General features: G+C 47.7%; 1 protein-coding gene across 1 annotated transcript in view; it reads right to left on the bottom strand.

The window, feature by feature from the left end:
* Ptprn2 (protein tyrosine phosphatase receptor type N2) overlaps positions 1-14,018 on the bottom strand; it is a 704,719-nt gene that overhangs the window by 79,618 nt on the left and 611,083 nt on the right. The window contains exon 14 of the mRNA XM_050120851.1: positions 11,682-11,876. Within this exon, the coding sequence (XP_049976808.1) occupies positions 11,682-11,876 (195 nt within the window). The remainder of the gene's footprint in view (positions 1-11,681; positions 11,877-14,018) is intronic.

Genomic DNA, 14,018 nt, shown 5'->3' with positions numbered 1-14,018 from the left:
TGACCAGGCCTGACAGGTGGAGCAGGAGTGGGTTGCCAATGGTCCCCTGCTCATGCCACCTGGGACACCCCAGGGCAGTGCTATGTGCAGCTGGGATTTCCTGCTGTGCTCGCCTGCGGCTAGAATTGCTGTTCTTCCTCCTTACTGCCCCCCACCCCTTTCTTTTTAAAAACAGTCTTACGTGTAACCTTGGCTGACCTGGAGGTCCCTACGTAGAGCAGACTGGCTTCTAGTTCACATAGATCTTCATTCCTATGTGTCCTGAATGCTGGGATTAAGGTATGTAATGGCACTGCCTGGCTTCTGTGCGGACAGCCGCTGTACCGCAGCACGAGTGTGGTTTTTGAATCAGCTGTCAATGTGATGTGAGATTCCATGTAGAACTGTATTCTCCCTGCATCCTTTGTCTAAGCTGCACAGAGTGTTCCTAATAGCATGGAAAACAGAGATCCTCAACTGTCTTCCTCTATGAGACATCTTAACACCCTAAATATACTGGACAAATGGCAACTACATAGTTACAAAACTAAGAGCCAAATCTAGGAATACAAAATGAAGAAGAAATCTATGCAGAGACAACTAACCTGAAGACACCCAAATCCTAAAGAGAGGGCAGGGCAAAGCAATTTCCTCCACTAAAACTAGGGTCTAGAGAGAAGATAAACAAAAACACAAAAACCAAAAAAATACCCACGGGAGGCAGAAAGAGGGCCTGAGACTTCGTATTGACCAGAACCCTTTGAGGTCTGCATACTCAGTGTGGGTGCACAGCATGTCTGTTCCTATGGAGACCGGCAGTGCTGACACATTTGAACCATGGGCCTCATCTACAATTAATGCTCAAATCAGCCACATAAGGGTCATTTGGGGCCTAAAGTAAGCAACTGATGAAAAAATGGTTGTTTCATGACAGTCCACAGTGCTTGGCAAATACACTCTCTAAACCCCACAAAGCACAAGGCCACGCAAAATCCTGAGATCCAGATTCACTCCACTGAGGAGCTGAGAGTCTGAACACAGCAAGGCAACAGCTGCCTGAGGCACTAAAGCACACCAGCTAGAGAGGAGAGCTGGCTCCTAGGAGCTGGAGAAGAATCACACAGTGGGTTTGCCACCAGAGGTACCGAAACGAAGAACCAACTACACTAGAGGACACCAGGCAGCTGCGAAAATGAACTGAACAACTGCAAATCAAAACACACTCTTTGAAACCGAAAACCCAGTGGGTGGGTGAGAGTGTATACAGTGCTGAACTGAGCACACAATGGGTGGGTTAGAGTATACACACTGCTGAACTGAGCACACAGTGGGTGGGTTAGAGTGTACACACTGCTGAACTCCACACAGTGGGTGGGTTAGAGTGTACACACTGCTGAACTGAGCACACAGTGGGTGGGTTAGAGTGTACACACTGCTGAACTGAGCACACAGTGGGTGGGTTAGAGTGTACACACTGCTGAACTGAGCACACAGTGGGTGGGTTAGAGTGTACACACTGCTGAACTGAGCACACAGTGGGTGGGTTAGAGTGTACACACTGCTGAACTGAGCACACAGTGGGTGGGTTAGAGTGTACACACTGCTGAACTGAGCACACAGTGGGTGGGTTAGAGTGTACACACTGCTGAACTGAGCACACAGTGGGTGGGTTAGAGTGTACACACTGCTGAACTGAGCACACAGTGGGTGGGTTAGAGTGTACACACTGCTGAACTGAGCACACAGTGGGTGGGTTAGAGTGTACACACTGCTGAACTGAGCACACAGTGGGTGGGTTAGAGTGTACACACTGCTGAACTGAGCACACAGTGGGTGGGTTAGAGTGTACACACTGCTGAACTGAGTACACAGTGGGTGGGTTAGAGTGTACACACTGCTGAACTGAGCACACAGTGGATGGGTTAGAGTGTACACACAGCTGAAGAGAAGACTTACACACTAGTAGACTGAGGTCCTGTGAACACGAGACAGAAATAAAGAGTAAAGATATGAAAAATACTTAAGAAATGGGAACAAAAGTGTTTCTACTAGAGAAGAGTATGACAGAGTCAATTTTAAATTGTAGATGGTGGGCTGTGGATATTAGCTCAGTGGCAGAAGTTTATTTATCATGCATAGGATCCTGGATTCAATTCCTACTACAGAAACAAACAAAAATCACACTGTAAGCCATATGTAAGTTCCCAGAATCAACAGAAGGCAAAAATTCTCAGACTTGGGGATCACAGAAGGCAAGAATCCTCAGATTTGGGAATCACAGTAGGTCTTGAGAGAAAAAGTTTAAAAGTTCTAATAAACTGCTCTAAATTATACCAATCTCTCAACCCTCCCCAGAGAGGAGGCAACTAATAGAGACAATGAATAATAACAAAGACTAAGAGGCCATGATTGGAAGGGTATATTTTATCATAACACATCATACACATGCATAAAATTTACAAACAAACTAGCAAACAAAAAAGTAAGTTCTATCCTAAGACAGGACAAAAGGAAATCTCCAAACAGGAAGTAGCAATGAGAATCAAAGGGGATGTAAGGAGAGTCACCACAGCAGCTGCAGGTCACCCTGTAGCCCTGGTGACAGTGAGGGGACAGAGGAAGATGACAGAAAGACAACCAGTAGGCATTTAAATAAAGACTAAGGGACAGTCCTACTCAATGATTGATATATTTTAGAAAAGAAGGAAATCCTACCCAAAATGAAGCAAGAATACAAAGGAAAACCAAAGGGAAAGCAATAATGTCATGTAGGGTCAATCTGAAGAAGCACTGTCTACAAAAAATAGTAATCAAAGTGGATGGTCATGTGCCTGCTAAACCTCAAGCCACAGTCATATACCTGCTTGAGAGGGAAGCTAGGCCAGTGTCCATGTGCCAGGCTTGAGACGAGGATGGAGACATTCATTCCACTCGGGAGATTAGGTGTGGCTGTTCATCCCTGGGGTAGCTACTAAAATGCATTGCTGTGCTGGTTGAGGGTAAAGGGGTGAGCAGAGACAATCAGTCACTTCAGAAGAAAGAAGGGGAGCCTGTCTGAAGCAAACAACAAGCAGATAACATGTCAGGGTGTGCAGAACATAAAACAGGGCTGGACACCCAGAAACTGGAAATAATTGATTCTGTTAGAAGAGCTTACTTAAATTATAGAGTCAAGACCACCATTTTTGGAGACATATGTTCAGGGATGAAGAGTGACTGCAATGCTGAGCATGCTGGGAGAGCCCTCCTGTGCTTCACAGTTATCCTGTGGTACTGCTTCATAGATGGGAAACATGGAGACCACAATGTCTCGTGTCACCCTATGACAGTAACTCTGTCTCCAGGCTGTTCTCTCTTGCACCAGGAGAGGACAGCATCTCTGGACCGTGGCCAGGGTCCTTTCCATCTCTGGATGCTGTCTCTTAATGCTCTTGACTTCTGGCTAACAGACAGGATAGCTGAGGGAGGGCGTGTTGACCTCTTGGTCTTAAGGAACCACAGTAATTCGTGTGTATGGGGCTACCCAGTTGTTTGCTTCTTCTGCAAATCTTCTAATTACAAATGGCTCTGAGGGTCCTGATGAGGCAGAGCCATCCCTACAGTCTCTTTCTTGTCCCACAGTGTTGCTCCTCAGCAACAAAGACCTTGTGCCAACATCCACCCAAGTCCCATGAAGGACAAGTCTTCTAGTAGAGCTCACAGTTAGCATTTGGCTCTAGCTCACATTTCTCTAACTATTCTAGTATAAGCTTCCCAAGAACAAGATACCTATTGTCTTTATTCAGAGTCACACTGAGCACACAAAGGTAGGCAGACCTTGGGCAGTTACGCTCATCCATGATGTTTGTAGAGCTGTGTAATTCAGTAGAACTTCAATACTTATATTTTACAAAGCACATTAACTTTATTCTATGTATGTGAGCAGCCAGGCGAGTCCATTGGGATACTATAGCTGACTTTCAACTAAGTGCAGTGTGCCTACAAGCCACTGGTATGGGGGGCACTGAGTGGGCCCAGCTTATACCCTGGGCATGACTCACCCTGCCAGGTCTACCAAGGATGGCCCAGTCAGTTGTAGGCATCTCTGTCACCAGAACTCAGAAAACACTGGGTGAGTGACACTTCTGAGTCCTGTTCCAGACACTGGTTTCCAAGCTTCCCCTGTGGATGTCATTCACGAGGCTGCCAGTTCCAGTCTCGGTGTTGCTCTTTCAGCATCACTCAGCAAATATGAATTGGATGCTTATTTATTCTGTTTCACCCAGATCATGCACTATAAGGTCCATAAAGAATGGAAATAGAAAAGAAAATAATTTTGAAAACAACAAAGAAAGTCTCAAGGTCAGAGGTACCAGATCCAAACACTCTTCCAGATAATGTCCACGACCCATCCCAGGTGGCTGCCTTCTTCTTCTTACACGTTTTCCACAGGTTCTCTGTGTCCCCCACCCCATCGGGAGACCAAAGTCTACCTCGGCGAGTAGTGGGCATGAAATGTGCATAGGCCACAGCTGCTCAGAATATACTGTGTGCCTCACTGGAGTCTGGGTGAGATTGGGCCATAGACATTTTCCTTAAGCTGCCAGAGCCAAGACAGAAAAGATGACACCAGAAACCCAGAGGGCAGAAAGGCAGAGTGCCAGCCGCTCTAGCACTTTATGTAGCCAATCAGATGTTCAGATGGGTTTTAGTAATAAAAAGAATCCCTCCTTTACCCACCAAAACCACAAGATACCCCCTCCTCAGGTAAAGAAGAACTCAAATAATATTCCCAAACAATATCGCACCCACCCATGTCACCCATGAAGAACTGGTTTGACAGCCCCAGTCATGGGAGGCCAGGAAGCTACTCCTTAGGGTGTATCCAAAGGTATTCTCTCTCTCAGAAGCAGCAGGCCTGTACCCTCCCACCCTAAGGTGGCCCACACGAAGGATGGGTGGTAGTGCATAGTCCTTGATGGCTTTGCTAATAAGGCTCCTGCTGCTGGGGGGCCCACACAATAGCTTCCAGCATCCTGCGCACGCGCGCACCCACACGCGCACATGCATACACACACACACACACACACACGGTTCCTGGCCAGGAGCAAATGAGTTTCCTGAACTTCCTTAGGCCCTGAACGAATGCTGTGGACTCTCCTGCCCAGGGAGTGTGCACCAGAATGGTAGGGATGAGTGGCTTGGCTCTCCTTTGGAAAGCAGAAGCACCCAGACTCTTCAGTTCAATATCCATCACCAGAATCTGTGGTAGGTGACAAGCCAAAGAGGGCTGCCTAATTGTGGAGGAGAAACAGAAGCCCGCGTGAGCTATGACTGGAAGAGCAGCTTCTCATTGCTGCAGGCTGGCAGACCATGTGGGCTGGGGTTGCCTCCATCTTCTCAAATCGGAATGGTAGATCCCTACACCCCAGGTAGCTGTGACCTCATGGAAGCCAGGGTCCTTCAAGAGGAGATTCATTTAAAAAGACATCCAAAGTTCACCTGGTTGGACATCATGGATGCACCCGCTTGCATGGAGGAAAGGCCCTGTGATCAAGATGGTCATCGTGAAGCCAGGGAGAGACCTTGGCAGAAAGCAGTCTGCCACAAATCATAGGCTTTCGGTCTCCAGGACCAGTTACCTTCCTTTCTATCTTAAGCCTCAATCTTAACAGACTGGGATCTGGGGACAAAGACCCAGCACAGCCTCCCACACACCTTCCAGAATGTTCTTCTCACTGATACCTGGGAAACATAGAGGTGTGTGTGCCTGAGACACCTGGACGCCCACCTCCCTACATTGCAGCTTGTGACATGATTCTGACTAGACTTCTTGTTGTTGTTTGTCTTGAAATTTTGCCCTAGGGAACTGATCCCTGCCTCTTCTGGGGTGGGAACACCACTGGTTGTCACATGCAGATGAGTACCTGAACACTGAGAGAGAGCCAGATAGGAATAAACAAACTGATTATTCATAAATACCCATTTTGTCCTGGCCCTGTGGCTGGGTGGAACAGGTATGGGTTTGAAGGCTTGCTCTTATTAGAGGCTACCTGATACCCTCTTTCCAGAGGAAGGGGTGGATCTCAGGCCACATTGACCATAGGCACATAGTACGGGCTCGTGTGTGTTTCAGTGACTAAATGTCCAGCTCCTGGTCCCCAGCACTCAGGGACCATGAGCAGGAAGGAGCAGATTGTAGTCTGTCAGTGCTTGAAGCCAAGAGGGCCAGGAGCACTGGCGCTGAAGGAGTTCTCCATATCTGTACCCGAACCGACAGACGCCTCATACCTGGCTCCACACTCTGAGCCCAATCCTACAACATCCCAACCCAGCCTCATATCCTGAGCCTATACTCTGTTCCTAGTCCCAGGGTTACTCCTGGGGGTCCTATCCTGTGCCAGCTTCTGGACATCTCCAGCATGGTCACAGGGTACTTTGTACCCCTAGGCCTTTGATGTCTCCATCATAAGCCCAGGAACAGAGGACATGACCCCTTGGCTCTCAGCAGCCCCTTTGCTCTGGTGACACTCAGGAGCTGTAGCTTGTTTGCTGTGATGAGAAGCTGCCCGTCCAGGGTTGACACTTCTGTGCTTCGTGGTTTTACATCAGTACTCTTGCTTTCACCACCTTCATCTGTGAAATGGGCTCAGCCTTGGGTCTTGCTTGGTGGGTGTCTAGGGACAGAACTACACAGAGGCTCAAGGAGCTTGTCATTGAGAAGGTTAAGGGGACCCAGGCCTCTGTCTTCAAGTGCAGTGTTCTTAAAATGTCTGAATTCAGGATGCTTTCCCTCATTGAGCTCTGTGGGCCCAACAGAGATGAATACACCCACGTTGTTCTGCACATGTTCATTCCCTGGAGGCTCCCAGCCAGTGGCACCAAGCAAGTGAGCAAGCAACCAAGTGACATTTTCTAATGATGGCCCCAGTGTAGCGCCTGTCCCTCTGCATGTGACGTACACCACGCTCACTTTCCTGCTGTAAAGCTGGGCTGGCTTACAAGTAATTAGTGAACCTTAGGAGGCACGCGGCCAGCCACGCGGAAACATCTCCCTGCAGAAGGCAGGCACGATATGGGAACGGATCTTCTGGCGAGTAAACGCAAGCCTGCACCTCTCCCTTTAGCAAGGACTTACCAGGAAGGTGGGTCCCCATACTCTTTCACCGTGGTGACTTTATGTCCGTCCTTAAGAGTTTCTCTAGTGGCTGCCCTTGCTCAGCAGGGAGTGTTTTAGAGCTCTGAACTCACTTGAGCATCCCACAAGGTGAACATTTCTTTAGAACAGCATGAAACGTTTCCCACTGGCCACCAAGCTTGTGTGCCCTGCCAGCTTCTGCTCCCCTTTCCAACATGGCACCCCTCCTCTTCCCTCACCCCACTTTTCATCAGGCAGACCATCTTCCATAGCAGCTGGGGTGAGGAGTGTGGGGGACAGGACCGTTCCTCTGAGCTTCTCAAAACTAACTTGGATTCTTTCTTTTTCCTTTCCTTTCCTTTCCTTTTGTTCCTTCTTTCTTCCTTCCTTCTTTCTCCTCTCTTTCTCTCTCTCTTTCTTTTCTTTCTTTCTTTCTTTCTTTCTTTCTTTCTTTCTTTCTTTCTCTCCCTCCCTCCCTCTTTCTTTCATTTCTTCTTTCTTCCTTTCTTTATCCTTTTCTTTCCCTTCTTTCCTCCCTTTCTTTCTCTTCCTTTCTTCCTTATTCCTTCCTCCTGCCCTCAAACTTGGAATCCTGATAAAAGTATCTAGTATTTATAATTGTAAAGCACTATAGGGTTCATTGCTGTGTGTATCTCTGTCTGTTTCAAAAGTCACACCAATTACTCTCTCTTGTTCTCCTCCCACCAGACCTTTATTCTTCACAATAGTTCTTCCTCTGCATGTGTACTTATGTCTTTTCAAAAATCTAGGTTCTGTGTATGAGAAACAAGTGGATTTTGTCTGAGTATTACCTGCTTTTCATGACCATCTCCAGGTCCTAGAGCTAGCATGGCCCCATTCTTCTTTAGAGCGGATGAAAACTCTCCCTACACGTGTGTCACATTTCTTTTTACCCATTCACCTGTCACTGCACATGCATCCTGGCTCTGTAACTTGATTGTTTCCAACAGTGCAACAGTGATCATGGATGTGCAGTTGTCTCTTTGCATGCTGATAGATTCCTTTGGATACATTCCCAAAACTGATGTAGCTCTACTCTATGGTAGTTCTACTTTTAAAACACCTGTTAAAAAGCCAAATATAAACATTTGTTTTCTTGTTTATCTATTTAAGACAGGGTATCATTGTGTATCCCTAGAACTTCCTATATAGACCAGGATATCTAAAATTCAGAGAACGTCTTGCCTCTGCCTCTTGAGAGCCAGGATTAAAGGTATTCACCACCATGCCCAGCAGAAACTTATAAACTTTATTTCATTTTATGTACTTATTTAGTGTGTATCATATGTGTGCATACATATATGCCTCAGTGCCCTTGTAGAGGTCAGAGGGTGACTGACCAACAGGGGGTTGGTCCCACCTTCTGTGTGGGTCACAGGGATTGAATTTGGGTTGTCACACTTGATGATAGGTACCTTTACCCCTGAGTCATCTCACCAGTTTCAGAAACTTTGAAGTTTTAAAATCTACTTCCTTCTGCATGAGAGAGAGCACATACGTGGTGCTTGTCCTCCGTGTCTGGCTTAGTTCACTATATATGATGTCTTGCTGTTCTACCCATTCACAATGACTGGAGATCTACTGGGTATTAAAGTCACACTTTCTCTATTCCTGCCCTCTCACTCTGAATTTAGATGGTAGTGCCCAGAGGTCTGAGGAGGATGGATGAAGAAAGAATGGATTTGATCAACATGTACTGTGTGCATATGTTGAAATATCATGTTAAACCCCATGCATATGTACAATTAATATGTTGATCAAAAATAAAATATTTTAGAGGGCACCTTTGAAGAAAATAAAGACAAGAACAATAAGAGCAGAAGGAGAGTGTGGCCTTGGGTGGCAAACTTGTGGCTTTACCATGATACAGGTAGGTGGTGTCCAGGTACATCGTGGGCATGCCTCATAAGCCATCCCACTTCACACTCACAGGGACCGGAAGAGGTGCTACTTCCTAGCCCACCATACAGATAGTAAGGCAGAGGTGGTGGATGTGACATTAGACTCAGAACCAGCAGACAGCAAGTGAGGCAGGCTTCTATTGCATACAGGAATTGGTACCTCTGCTCCAGTCAGAACCCTGGGCGTCCTGCACCCAGGAGAGCCCTGAAAATGTGTCCAGTCCAGCTGTCTCTGTCTTGAGGGCTCCACACACAGGCAATCTGCCTTTCTGTGCTTCCTCTGACAACTGCTTTACCTGCAGAGCCAGGGATCACAGAGGTCCTTCCTGGGGTTGGTGGTGCTGGGCTCTTCTGCTAGTGACTGTCACTATGGCTGGTTCACACGGGGTGACACAGCTCAGTAATGTTCAGTCTGTTATCTAGTGGAAACCTTCTCCTCCCATGTGAGTCTCTGATGCCCAAGTCCTTGACCTTCGATGGGACAGTGACTCCAAGGGGTCTTGTTTCTATAGCCTAGCAGAAAGTTACAGAACATGGAGTGTCTGAGGCCAGTCCGGGTGGGAAAACCAATGGAAAACAGGGATCAAGCCTGACGCCCTGCCCACAGTAGTCATGCTTGCTACCCCTTGTGTACCCCAGCATCACAAGGGAGATATCCAGTTAGTGATGAGTCCTGGTGGTCATTTTTGGGTCAGCATGGCTTTATGGGGTATACCCATTGCCCATCTGGAGTTGAAACATTTTTGTTAAATTTTTCCCTTCAGTCTTTAAAAATGTTAATTAATTTTTATGTGTATGTATGGTTTTCCATTATGTATGGCTATGTGCCACATGTGTGGAGTGCCCTGGGAGGCCAGAAGAGGGCATCAGATTCCCATAACTGGAGTTTACAGATGGTTGTGTGGGTGCTGGGAATTGAACTCAGGTCCTGTGGAAGCACCGTCTCTCAATCATTTTCTTTGGTTTTTATGCTTGGATGCTCAGACATAACATTTTGCCCCCCCTGCTTCCCTCGCTGGAGCAGCCCTGTGACTGAATGCCCAGGGTCCTGGATTCACCTGACTGTCCACTCCTCATCCTTGCTGCGTATTTTAGCGAGCTTGCCTTGCCAGCTGGCCAATTAGCAAGCACTTTTCCACTAAGGGTCAGGGTGACTGATCACTGCCATTACCTTTCCCTTAGCTGTAACGAGCCAGGATCCATTGAAAAGGCTTCCACAGCCCGTGCAGAGAGGGGCGACACAGGGCTGCTGCAGGAACTTGGCCCTGGCTTGCTGGAAACTTGCTTTCTTGGCCTCAACCCTGGGCTAGTCCTATTCTACTAAAGCTTGAGAGGCATTTCACAGCCTGTACTAAGTGGGTGCAGAGAAAGCGGAGTCCACGACATGGCTCAGCCCTTCATGGTCACAGCGACTGGGTCATCCTGCCTCTGGGCTTACATCCTGGGAGGTGCTGAGCCACATCTCCTGCCATGGAAGCAATCACTCCTGGAAGTGCCTGACTTTCCTGGGGCTTACAATTTGGGCAAGCGGGGTGTGAGAATGGGTGAACGGGACCTGCACGGGTCTGAATGTCTTTCTAGACCTCGTGTGGTAGGTGGGTGAAGTCGTGACTATATTCAGGAAATGCCTGTGTTGGGCTCCAGTGGCACTGCTGACCTCTGCCTGGGCCACCTTGTTTTAGGACAGTGAGATCTTGGCTACTTGGAGGTTGAGTCCCTCCTGCTGAACTCAGAATTGCTTTTCATGTCCAAACACAGTTTCTCTTGAAAAATGTATATCATATACCACACAGACACAAGGTATTACCAAATTGCCACCCAAAGTCAGATCCCACGAACTGAAACAAGCCGCTAGTGACAAGCACATGTACTGACTCCTTCACGCCAGCACCAAATCTCAGTGTCTCTGGACTTCTCGATTCCTTTTCTAAAAGGGATGAATGTTAAAGTCCTTGAAGGGCCAGATCTAAGTTCAGTCACTGCTGTCCATTAGGGAGACATCTGTCACCATAAAAGACTACAAGCACCAAACACCACACATATGGGCAATTAATATATTGCTCAAGAATAAAATAGGAATATGACACATCTACTGAGCGGATGATAAGCTGTCTGCCCCAGGTGTTAGACTCTCCTCGCTGCCTGTATTCCAAAACAGCATTTTTGGGATCTCCCTTTCGAGAAGAAAGAGAAGCAAGCAGGACAAGGACAAGTCACAAACAGCACAGTGAGGGAATGCCTCCTGTGGCCATGTGTCCCCTGGGAAGTGGACTGCTGCACACGTCCATTCAGGTCTAGGCTAGCAAGACCCCTGAAGCATTTCCACAGAACATTCTTGATCAGCATGACTCTTGTCTGGTCTGCAGTCACTTACTATTAATCAAAGCCAACGGAGTGGCACACACAGCCAACACTAGAAGGCATGCATGCCATGAACTCCATCTCAAGTCCAAGGGATCATGCCTGCATGTGCTCTAAGCAGGACAGAAAGAGTTCAGTGATGAACACACATTTTGTTTCTACCCACGACTCCCAGAGGGATACTAGCAAGTTCTGAGGTCAGGAAGCAATTGACAGATGGACACAGTGGACTGCATACACCCTGCCAGTGCCTGCCATTCATTCCCAGAAGTCGGAAGTGCCCTAGAGGAGACGAGCCTTACCAGGATCATGTGGCCTGTAGAGATGTCCATGTTAGACTGAACGGGCTCCTCGGACCAGGATGAAGTGCTGCTCCGAGCTGAAGGGCTAGGCATTGGCCCATCACTGAACTGGGAAGAGACACTGTTGATGCGTGATGTGTGTGGCCCCTCAGGCCGATCCTGTGGCCGGACAGACATACGCTGGCGGCATAGCTCCTGCAAGACAGCCAGGGGCAGAGTCAGGGGTTAGCAGCTCCAAGGAAACCTACTTGGTACTCCCCCAGAACTGCAAGCCAACCCTCTATTTCCCTGCCTACTCTCATGCTCTTGGCATTTACACAGCCCATGCCCATTAGTGTGTTTGGAGGCATCACCACCCTTATGCCCTGAGATCTACAAGCCACTGAGGCAAGTTGGCTCTAGGAACAAATGTGTGAGTACACACCTATATGCACACATGCACCTATATACCCATGAGCAGACACAACCCCCATCACCACATAGATTTCCAAAGCACTTTTTTGTCTTATCCTGGTCAAGAACAAAGACGCAGATAGATAAAGTTTGAATCTTCCTTTCTCATTAGAACCTAGGTCACATGGGAGACCAGGAGTCTACTATAAGGTGGGGACACCTTCAGTCTGGGATTTTCTTCTCCTCCAAACAACTCCCATTCTGACAAGAGCAAGGATTCTGGGGTCACGGCAACATGATCCCTTGACTTTTACCTTTGGTTTTACCCTCCAGCTCTCACCTTCTGACTGGCAAGATCCCATTCTAGAAGTTTCCCAGACACAATGAGCCCTTCTACATCTGGAGAAGATGAAACTGACTTGAGTCACCAAAATGAAGTGTCATGAAGAGGTGATCAGAAGGTACAGCTGAGCCCCGCAGAACAGAGGAAAAAGAATCATGCCCTCGCCAGCAGGTCTTAGGGAATATTATTTTGTTTACACTGCATTTGTTTAACTCTGCCAAGCTGTGTTACTGTGCCTCTCTAAAGCACCTGATGGTCCTAATAAAGAGATGAATGACCAATAGCGAGGCAGGAGCAAGGACAGGTGGGGCTGCAGGCAGAGAGGATAAACAGAAGGAGAAACCTGAGAGGAGGAGCAAGAGAACAAGGAGAGGAGGAGCAGATCAGGAGCCAGCCAGCCAGTCAGGGAGTCAGAAGGAAAGAAAGGTATACAGAAATAGAGGAAGATAAAAGTCCAGAGGTAAAAGGTAGCCAGGATAATTTAAAAAATGCTGGCTAGTAACAAGCCAAGCTAAGGCCGGGTATTCATAACTAAGAATAAGCCTCCATATGTGATTTATTTGAGATTTGAGAGGTGGGTGGTGGACCCCACCCCCAGAAGCCAAAAGAATAAAATGCCACACAACAAACAGTAGGAACCAGAGACCTGTTTAGCTCCCAAAGGCAGAAGGTAGGAGACTACAACCACAGTTTCATCTCCTTCACCCCAGGTCCCTGTTGTCGCTGGCTTCATTCAGACAGAGGCCACCAGAAATACAAAGACCCCCCCCATCTGCTCAGCTTTCTACAGTAGACAGACACCCATGCCCTCACCTGCTGTTGGTGGCTCACATAACCCTTGAGACTTGAGAGCAACTGAGATGGTGAAGGCCATCATGGGCACCCTGGACATGACGAGAGGGATTCCAGAGAGTGAGACCTTCAGAGGGTAGGAAGGCCTCTACCATAAGGGGCAGCAGGACCAACATTTGGCCTTGACACTCCCTTTTTTCTATTTTTCTATATGCTTGTTGCCTTAGAGAGCTTTTAACCAATGGGTTCCTCTTTTAAAGAAAGGAAAGAAGGAAGGAAGGAAGGAAGGAAGGAAGGAAGGAAGGAAGGAAGGAAGAAAGGAAGGAAGGAAAAGAAAAATAAGGGAAAATCAGCTAATTTTCTGGCAATCTCAAAAACACAGCAGAACAATCAACAAAGTGCCACAGTCCCCACGAGGGTCTTCTGGGCTCTGCCCACCTAAGCGCATGCACGCCTTACTCACTTCATGCTCATAGAAGGATTGCCACTGGGTTCTGGAAAAGGACCCCGGGAGAAGGCTCTGCAATGCCTTACAGAACAGAGCTCTGGAGAGGTTCAGTGTGCCCCAGGCCAAGTCTGGGGAAGGACACAGGAAGTCACACTGGCCGTGTACCTAGGCCATGAAAGGGGAAGCCTGAAGGAATTAAGGGTCCCCAAAGGATCCCAGTTATGGATGGAACCTTGGCTGGGACACATATGCTCTACGTGAATTTGGGCAAGCCATTTAAAACCCCCAACCCTAGTTTCTTCTCTTCAAAACAGGACATGGTAGTTGTCAAGAAAGATTAAAAGTTCATGCATATAAAACG

This window comes from Alexandromys fortis, unplaced genomic scaffold (genome assembly GCF_014885135.2).
Source record: "Alexandromys fortis isolate MF-2015 unplaced genomic scaffold, M_Fortis_MF-2015_v1.1 scaffold_182, whole genome shotgun sequence".
Classification (NCBI taxonomy): domain Eukaryota; kingdom Metazoa; phylum Chordata; class Mammalia; order Rodentia; family Cricetidae; genus Alexandromys; species Alexandromys fortis.
The sequence above is the reverse complement of the archived record's forward strand: the minus strand, read 5'-3'. Positions and strand labels throughout refer to the sequence as shown.